At 42.5% G+C, this 10501-nt stretch overlaps 1 protein-coding gene across 1 annotated transcript; it reads right to left on the reverse strand.

Annotated features, from left to right (window-relative positions):
* Positions 1-1198: 1198 nt before the first annotated feature.
* Positions 1199-8542, reverse strand: LOC112219232 (kelch repeat and BTB domain-containing protein 8). The gene is made up of 5 exons (XM_024380418.2): positions 8252-8542; positions 6892-7099; positions 6300-6606; positions 5242-6052; positions 1199-4670 (listed from the first exon to the last, which is right to left on the reverse strand). The coding sequence occupies exons 1-5, from the start codon at positions 8265-8267 to the stop codon at positions 4207-4209; spliced, it is 1806 nt and encodes a 601-aa protein (XP_024236186.1). The 5' UTR covers positions 8268-8542; the 3' UTR covers positions 1199-4206.
* Between the last annotated feature and the right edge of the window lie 1959 nt (positions 8543-10501).

Consider the following 10501-nt stretch of genomic DNA (forward strand, 5'->3'; position numbering starts at 1 on the left):
AAAACATAATCTTGAATGTAGCTTTTTTTAGAAAGCAGATGAATCACTACAGAGAGCAGTCAATCAAATCATCACTTCATTTACCCAAACCAATTGTTTGACTCAGGGTGTCAGGACTGTGTAATATATTTTGTTGACATTAAATAAGACCTAAATACGAGTTTATCAAGAAATGTGCTCTGTAGTGGACACCCGGATGTCGCAACTTTGTTTTTCATCTACTGTACCCATTGACTGAAATATAAATGTTGCCATATTTACACCATAATGACCACTAAAGAGGCCAATTTTGAACTTACAATAAAATAAAATAATTGTTCACTTTTTTTATACCTCCAACACTTATGTTATGTGGAAAAATGCCAAACTTGTTTTTTTCGTGTCTCAGGGGGATATGGAAGTTGCATCAGTCTACCTGATGAGACGCAAAACCGCAGCACGTAAACGAACGAGGGCACTTTAGTTTAGGTTCTAATAATGTAATTTCAGAAGTAGCCTAATGATGATTTGTGCTACCCTCAACAAACGAAGACTCAAATGTGGTTTGTACACGTGGATATCCGACTTGGAATACATACAACAGAAAGTTGAAGCGCGTCAAAATATTTTACATTGGATGCAAGACAAAAAAAATTAAACGATCTTACCTTGGTGACGAACAGCGCAGAACTTAAACTCCCAGTTCACGCACAACGTTTCTGAAACATCGATTTGATTTTTCAGTCGACTTTAGACATGTGTACCTCATTTGCCCCTATTGGTTCATTGAATTATAACGGTGACTGTCTTCTGCTCCCAAAAGTCCAGGAATTAGCATTTTAGGCTCCTAGGCTATCAATTCTGGCCGGTTTATCTTTTAGCTAAACACAAATCTATTTCTGATTGTCTTATCTTTCACTAAAAAGGTCACAAGAATGTCGCTACTCAGGGATGTCAACTAGGTCTATTTGTTCCAAAAGTTGCAACCTTGTAACTAACTGGTGATGGGTATCATGTCTCATAACATGTCACATGAATGTGATCTAGGTTAGCCTACTTTCAAAAATAGCTATATGTACAAACATACATAATATATACACACACATATGCATAACACACACACACACACACACACAGAGTATAGGCTACAAGGGGAATAAAAGGTTAGAAAACATTCATTCAGCACCAAATAATCATATGGCAATAAAAAAAGTCACTATGGTTTCACTTGTCATTTTATTCTCAAATTATGTGCAATGTGAATTTCACAGTTTAGCTAACCACCACTATTCCCCAAACTACACAGACAAACCAGCAAACAAAAAGAAAAGCAGTAAGATTCTACTGGTAGTAGCCATCCATGCAGGATGCATACATACAGGGCTTGAATGAGCTTGGGCATGGCCACACAAGGCCAACTATATCTTTTGCACAAAAAGCACATTGACTGGCTGATTCGTTGTACACTTTAAGTATTTCACAAAACTGATGTGTTGGAGATAATGTAACATTGGAGTTACCGATCTGCTTATTGTGAAGTTTTGGTAAAGCAAAACTACTGAGAATATTTACATTAGTCGCTCTACTATAACTAAACATAGAAAATGGAAAAATAGCCATTGAAAATAACATTTCTACTTTTCAAGTTATAAAAGAAAAAAAAGTTGTAAAAAACTGTGCAAGTACAGCAAACGTATATTACACATGAAACAAGACATTTAAATACAGTACTGTTTATCAATAGAAATCCTGAGTTGTCCATTCCTGGTTCCCACGTAAGTTTTTAGGCATTTGAGGAAACCCCTTTTCTCCTTCCTCACCCATGGAGGGCACTGCTCTGGCCAGATCAAACCAGTGCCAAGTGATGTGCAGTATTTTTCTTCACAAAAGTTCATGTCCACAGCTACAAACAGAACGTTTTCATACTACTCTCCAGTTGAAATTCTGTGAAGACAGAACTGCATTTCCCAAGATTGCTTTGTGGTCAATGATATATTTTGGGGAAATGCTTTAAATATGAGATCAAATAAATGATCATATGTAGTGCAAAGATGATACAGGAACCTGCATGAGGAAATTGACGTCATTGAATTTGTTACAGTTCCATAGGGAACATCAGTCAATTGCTGTTACTTATTTAATATATACAAGATCAAAAAAGCAGCACCAATTGTTAGTTTCTCTCAATGTCATAGCATACAGATGGATTCATGTATAAAAGAAGCACTCTCTGTGGTAATGCTCTGTCCAGGTGGGTGCTGTTTGGTCAAGTTTGCAGTGACGGACCGTTGAAGAGTGATTCAGTGCAATGATCAATAAGACTTGAGACACACTACCTCACCAGGCTACTATCTGGATGCCCCCACCCACCCATAGGCACAATGGGATCTGGACTAAATTACACACCAACAATCTCTACTTTACTCCTCCTCTGACAACTACTGTACAGCAGCCAGCCACACAGGCAAATATTGAAACATTTCAACGAGCAAAGGTAAGTACCCAAATTAAGCTTGAAAACAAAATGTAATCCACTTCAACTAGCATAAACATAAATGTAGGGCTGTGACGATACCAGCATTGCAATATTTTATCAATGGCAAAAATGAAAACACGAAGCAGACCACCCTCTTTGGCCCTTTAAAAACCCGCTGTATGTAAAATATTGCGCTATAGTTTGGAAAATAAATAAAGGTGACTCCGGATAACATAATGAGGTCTGTTTCCAACATTATAACTGTTATCCTAAAGAAGTTAAATCTGCTTCATGTTTTGTTTCCTTGCCATAATAATAGCGAGTATCACAATACTGGTATCGTCCCAGCCCTACCTAACTGTGTCAAAGTTTCCTTACTTATAGCTAATTGAAACTTTATCAACTTTTCAGATGAAACAAAACAAGTTCTTAAATGCATTTTGGCATTTAAGAGGTAGGTTAACCCAAACACTTTTTAAAAGCAGATTGTAATGAATACCAGACATGCTGAAACCCCCCCAGAAAAGACTATTCTGCAGCGAGCTGCCCACACTTTGGCCAAATCAATGCATCAGCCTGAACCATGTCCCTTCATTCCTTATCTGACTTCTCTTAAGTTGCTATCAAAGCAAACTGTTGCCTGGTTCGAAATGTCGCACTTATCTTGGCCAACCACACATCTGACGCCCTGCTCGTTTCTCCAATGTGGAGAGTGAATCGTCTAACTTGTGCATGTGAAACTCGTTGCAACAAAATGGATGCCAGCTCTGAGAGTCCATTGCATTAGTCTACGAATTCAAAAAGTATAAATCCAACTGCAACAAAGCCAAATAGCACATTGGTTGACAACTTAAGCAATCTCTTGAAAGCAAAGTATTTGTTTCATAAAATAGCATCATACCGATCACACATGGCAATAATACTAAATTGATCTAAATCACTAGCACACTTCATACACAACTAATAAACACTTCCACAAAGACGAACTTGCTGTAGGGAGCAATCAGCATTCAAATCAATACAAAAGTCAGACACAAAAACCCTCAATCTGAGCTAACAACCTACCAATGAGCAACACTGCTCATCTTACCCGTATGAATATATATATAAAATTAATGATTTATATATATATATAATTTTCACTTTATGCTAACATGTCGTGGTTCCATAACTAGAGGGTACTTCATCTGATCCATCAACTGCATGTCAATCAATTGTAAAATTTTAAACCTATATATGCTTTTAAGATTAAATGGAACAAAATGGCTCAACAACAAGCAAACATAATAATTGCACTTATAATTCATTGGACTGTAAAACAAGCATCAGTTTGGGTATTTGGTGCTGAGTGGAAGAAAAAAACAAATACTGCAATCTTTTGAAAGCACCCCCATTTGATCGTGTTAAACCTTATATGTTAATGCTTTAAGACTAAACTCTTGACTGCCCTTGTGGTGCAAAACAGGACAGAATCAGGCACAAGACAAGCAGGACCTCACGCTCCCTCCTCCCGGAGGGGTTCAACCCAATAAATGTTTGTCACATACACCAGATAGGTCCAGTGAAATGTGACGTTTTACAGGGTCAGCCTTATCAATACAGCGCCGCTGGAGCAAATTAAGGTTAAGTGCCTTGCTCAAAGGCACAGAGATATTCACCTTGCCGGCTCGGATATTTGAACAACAACCTTTCAGTTACTGGCCCAATGTTCTAACTGCTAGGCTACCTGCCACCCATTCCCCAAGGTCCTCTCAGAGCACTTTTTGAAGACACTGCGGGTACAGTTTGGCCACCACACATTCAAAATGGCGGCCCAGGTCCCAGAGGCGGTCAGGCGTCTCGTAGACTTTGGTCCAAGCATCCGCCTCGTCGTCATACTGGTAGAGGGAGTTCTTCCTGCTGGTACGGAACACGTGTTCCTCCACCATGACCTGCGTGGCTCGGACAAACAGGTGCAGCTTGCCCTGGAGGAGCAGGGCCTTGATGTAGGGGCTGGTGGCCTGGTCGAAGGGAAGGTCCCTCTTGCGGGCCCAGGTGTTCTGCTCGATGTCGTAGACCTCCATGGTGAAGGTGCGCTGGTGGTTCCCGCAGATGCCAGCGATGTAATAGATGCAGTTCTTGTGTAAGGCAACCAGACCCTGGCTCCGGGGTACACTCATTGGGGACAGGTGGCCCCAGTAGTCCTTGCGAGGGTCAAAACAGAAGAAGTACTCACCTGTTAAACAGAGAAGAGAAGCACCAGTGTTAAGACACATTTTGAAAAAAGAATGAACTGTAGCTTTGTATTTATTTAGTCTCCTACGCCTGCCAGCAGCATACCACCCTGCATCCCATGGCTGGCTTACCTCTGAAGCTAAGCATGGTTGGTCCATGGATGGGAGACCAGATGCTGCTGGAAGTGGTGTTTGAGGGCCAGTAGGAGGCACTCTTTTCTCTGGCAGTGATAGTGGACATTGTGTAGGGTGCCGTCTTTCGGAATGGACATTAAAACGGGTGTCCTGACTCTCTGTGGTCACTAAAGATCCCATGGTACTTATTGTAAGAGCAGAGGTGGTAACCTTGGTGTCCTGGCTAAATTCCCAATCTGGCTCTCATACCATCATGGCTACCTAATCATCCCCAGCTTCCAATTGGCTAATTTATCTCCCCTGTAACTATTCCCCAGGTCGTTGCTGTAAATGAGAACGTGTTCTCAGTCAACTTACATGGAAAAATAAAATACCTCTCCTGAATCTTTTTCCCACTGCATTTCAAGATCCCATTGTCGCTCCATTATCCCGACTCACCTTGGAGGATGTAGATGTGGTCTCTGTACTCCACAGCGCTGTGGAACTCCATGGCGACAGGCATGGGGCTGACGGCAGTCCAGCAGTTATCCCTGGCATCGTAGCACTCCACTGACTTCAGTGCATTCCTTCCGTCCCCTTCGTACACACGGCCCCCCAGGGCGTACAGCTTCCCACAGCAGTGGACCAGCCTGCAGCCGATCCGGGCCCGTAGCATGGGCGAACGCGCCAGCCAACGGTTCCCTGCATGCTCGTATTGCCAGAAGTCGCTCTCCGCCCGGTGGTCGATGGACACCTCGCTGTTGCTAGGGCGGTAGCCCCCAGCGATGAAGATGTCGTTCTCCGATGACACCAGGATGCCCACCTCCCGCAGGTCATTGGGGGGCTTGCAGAGCTTGAACACCTTCCCAGCAGCAGTGTCCAGGCAAGGCACGGTCTGCTTCTTCATTGAGTGTTTGTGTGCCGCGTCAAAGCAGATGACCATCTCGGAGGCGGTCATGCCCAGGCGCTGAGAGCAGCCGTTGAGACGTGCCTTGGTTTCGGCAGGTTCCCTGGACAGAGAGAGGGCGCAGGCGAAAGGGGCCGGGATGCGGCTGAGAAAAGAGTCATCCAGGAGGGGCAGTCGGATGCATTGAGAAAACACCTCAGCCAGGTGGGTCTCCCTGCGAGGGCTGTCGTGCTCCAACCAGCGCACAATGCTCTCATACACATGCTCTTCCTTCTCCACGTTCAGGTCATCGTTGTTCAGGATGCTCACCAGCTGCTCCTTGGTGAGCTGGAGAAACTCCTGCTCCCGTGCCACACACAGGAACTACAACACAGCACGGCATGTTACATTTCATCTGTCACAGCATGCTCAACTAACAGACGCAGACCTGGGATACTTATCTAAATCTTATTTAGTGTGTCATCTAACATATGTACTTCAATGTGCTCTCATATTACTGTAGTTATAAGGCCATATTAACAACAGATCCATACATTAATCCTTCCCAAAAGGCGAACAAAGTGAAGCATAACAGTGGAACAGAACAGCTTGTTCTTAGAATAAAACCCACCTTCTTGCGTATGTAGTCCTGGGAGCGCTCCCTCAGCAACTGGTGGCCGTAGGCGTCTGCGAACATGTAGACCCCGGTGCAGTTCTGGGGGTCCAAACGACTGATCATGAACAGGGCACACTGGTCCTGCAGGGCTGGGATCTGGAAGATGCTGGCTGCCGTGAACAGGGCCTGGACATTGGACTCGGACAGCATGACTCTGGACGTGTAGGCATAGTCCAGGACCTGGTGCATGGACTCAGACTCAACCCCGATGAGCCGCACCTCCCTCTGGCTGCTCTCTGTAAGGCCACTGGTGAACATGGACCTGGTAGGAAGAAGACGAAACAGAAAATGCATAAAAGTTTGAAAGGTGTTGCAGCATATTTTGGGCTCTTGCCTACTCCATTGCTGTCATTGACATGACAATAAGTTACAGATTTGGCATGATGGCGCAAACAAACTGGCACTCAGGCTAGTCGCGGTATTTGTTATCATATAAAGGTTTGACCCTTCAAAAACTCAGCATAGCTAATACATTTCCCTCAACTCAAAGTGATATCCCAAATGTAAAAGACTAAAAGCAAGCAAACGCCTCACATATCTGACCTACCTAAAGTAAGGGCTGATTGCTGCAAGGACATTTCGGTGACACGGAAATGTCTTGCCATGGTCCACCTCAACGACAATGTCTGTGAGCTGTGCTTCATCATACAAGGCTTTGAGCTGCTGGAGGATGTTACAGGCATGAACGGCATCAACCCCACTGTAGGTTGTGTTCGCAGGAGTCACATTCTGTACTTGTAACAGCTTGCCTACATCTATGGAACAAACATGAAAGAGACAACATGCCTTTTAAAAATGATGGATTAAACATGAAAGAGACAACATGCCTTTTAAAAATGATGGATTAAACAGCACTGATTTACAAGAGTCACAAACAAAAGGCTACAGATGTTAAAATTATGTTGGTACTAAATAAGATTACTTAACGTTAGTGGCATCATTAGCTAGCTATATGCAGCACAATTGAGTCAAGTGTACTTTACAGAGTGGAGAACAAATACTCTAGCTACAACATGTGGAGATAAGTAGCATGAATCTATTACTGAACTAAAATTACTTTTCGATACCTTGTTTGTAGTGCTAACGTTACCAGTGTACCATGGAAATTCCCCACCCAGTTCAACTTGTGTGCTCGAGTTAACTTAATGACAGAACAAAGACCCGTCTAAAACAACGAGGCTTTTTCACAACAAGCCAGCTAGCTCTGCGGATTAGAAACTCAGTTGCATAGTACCAGAGCAAGTCATCCGCGGCATTATTAGCCGGCTAAAGCAGCTAGAAAGCAATCTTTTAGCCCTTAAACCAGTCAAAACGGTCACTAAAACCACCTAACGGATAGTCACGAATCTAATTTGATCGTTAAGGATATCGTGCTGATGATGTTGAAATGGAGCTAGCCAGTTAACTGGCTATCCAAGTAAACTGGCCAACCTTCGTTAATTGTTCGTCAGGATGAGACGTGGTTATGTTAAGTACTGTAGATAACTGGACATATCTACTTTTCTGTTGGCTAACTATAGTAGCGGTAGATATTAACTAGTCAACTATCTAACTACACACTTTGACAACTATTAATAAAAGCTAAGATAGCTACGAACAGGTTGACAGTCTTAGCCACGACTGTCATTTGCATACAAAGACATGCAATTGTTTAGACTCGGCTGTACTAGCTAGCCATCTATCTGATCGAATTAGCTAAGGTTATAGCAATGCTAACTAGCTAGCACACATTTTAAAGAAGCCATTCGCTTACAGCTTCACTTGTAGCTAAAACAAAATAGAAGTCATTGTCTATTACTTTTGTCAGAGTGTAATCTCGGTTATATATCCTTCAGAATGAATTATGGAACTTTAAAATGCGTTAAATAAGTTTGAATCGTCAACACAAACAATCAAGAAACGCTAACCTCCACTGGCAGCCATTCTCCCCCAGTCTTTCTCAAACTGGTCTACAAGCTCAAAGCTGTTAAGGCTAGAAGGGATACAGCTTTTGTTAGATTAGACTTTTCGTACTAACAGGTTAAGATAATTTACGCAGCATGTTATGATAATTAACGTAGGATAATTATGTTATGGGAAGGGTTAGCTAAAACGCAAAACATTTCAACTTTTGACGTTAATTTGATAAAAGCTGAATCCCTTCTAGCCAAAATCGTCTCAAAGCAGACCGTGAAACGTCACTACTGTGAGCCCCGGAAACAGACGACAGCCAATCGCAAAAGAGAGAAAACCAATAAAATTATTTTGGGTAAAGAGAAAGCAAAATAAAATATCAAAGCAACCTTTCAAAAATGGATGATCAATTTATTGTCTCATTTTGACATAGCCCACAAGGTTCCGCAAATAGGTAAATGTGAGTTACTGGTACTAATTGATTGTCTAAGTGAAAAATACGTTTTCTCCAATCAAAAGATAGACTATTGCATTGTATTTTCAAAGACATTTTGATACATTGAATGTATCCTACAAAACACAGGAAAAAGGAAAAGCTATATGCTGTTCATCAATATGTTATTTTCACATTAAAATTAGATTTTATATAAATATAATAAATACACCATAGAGATTTTATTTAGGAGAGAGAATGTTTTTGTAATGTTACCCAGATTTTACCCAGTTTGAGTGTCCAGCTTTCCATTAGTTAGGGGAACATTTTATTTATGTTAGCAAAACCTACTGAAAACCTATTTAGCATGTTTTGCCATTAGTGTTAGGAGAGCATTCCCTAAATGTCTAACAGAATTTACCCAGAACGTGGATATCCAATATTAATGTTCTAGACACGCGTGGGAATGTTGCAAGAATATTCCTGTGTCCAGTTTTCTGAGGGTTAGGAAAATATTCCATTAATTTCCCACCAAACATACACAGAACATGGTTGTCATGCACAAGGGTGCGTTCTGAGCCCTCTCCTGTACTCCCTGTTCACCCACGACTGCGTGGCCACGCACGCCTCCAACTCAATCATCAAGTTTGCGGACGACACAACAGTGGTAGGCTTGATTACCAACAACGACGAGACGGCCTACAGGGAGGAGGTGAGGGCCCTCGGAGTGTGGTGTCAGGAAAATAACCTCACACTCAACGTCAACAAAACTAAGGAGATGATTGTGGACTTCAGGAAACAGCAGAGGGAACACCCCCTATCCACATCGATGGAACAGTAGTGGAGAGGGTAGCAAGTTTTAAGTTCCTCGGCATACACATCACAGACAAACTGAATTGGTCCACTCACACAGACAGCATCGTGAAGAAGGTGCAGCAGCGCCTCTTCAACCTCAGGAGGCTGAAGAAATTCGGCTTGTCACCAAAAGCACTCACAAACTTCTACAGATGCACAATCGAGAGCATCCTGGCGGGCTGTATCACCGCCTGGTACGGCAACTGCTCCGCCCTCAACCGTAAGGCTCTCCAGAGGGTAGTGAGGTCTGCACAACGCATCACCGGGGGCAAACTACCTGCCCTCCAGGACACCTACACCACCCGATGTTACAGGAAGGCCATAAAGATCATCAAGGACATCAACCACCCGAGCCACTGCCTGTTCACCCCGCTATCATCCAGAAGGCGAGGTCAGTACAGGAGCATCAAAGCTGGGGCCGAGAGACTGAAAAACAGCTTCTATCTCAAGGCCATGAGACTGTTAAACAGCCACCACTAACATTGAGTGGCTGCTGCCAACACACTGACACTGACACTGACTCAACTCCAGCCACTTTAATAATGGGAATTGATGGGAAATGATGTAAATATATCACTAGCCACTTTAAACAATGCTACCTTATATAATGTTTACATACCCTACATTATTCATCTCATATGCATACGTATATACTGTACTCTATATCATCGACTGCATCCTTAGGTAATACATGTATCACTAGCCACTTTAACTATGCCACTTTGTTTACATACTCATCTCATATGTATATACTGTACTCGATATCAGCTACTGTATCTTGCCTATGCTGCTCTGTACCATCACTCATTCATATATCCTTATGTACATATTCTTTATCCCCTTACACTGTGTATAAGACAGTAGTTTTGGAATTGTTAGTTAGATTACTTGTTGGTTATTACTGCATTGTCGGAACTAAAAGCACAAGCATTTCGCTACACTCGCATTAACATCTGCTAACCATGTGTATGTGACA

The sequence above is a fragment of the Oncorhynchus tshawytscha genome, linkage group LG02 (genome assembly GCF_018296145.1).
Source record: "Oncorhynchus tshawytscha isolate Ot180627B linkage group LG02, Otsh_v2.0, whole genome shotgun sequence".
NCBI lineage: Eukaryota > Metazoa > Chordata > Actinopteri > Salmoniformes > Salmonidae > Oncorhynchus > Oncorhynchus tshawytscha.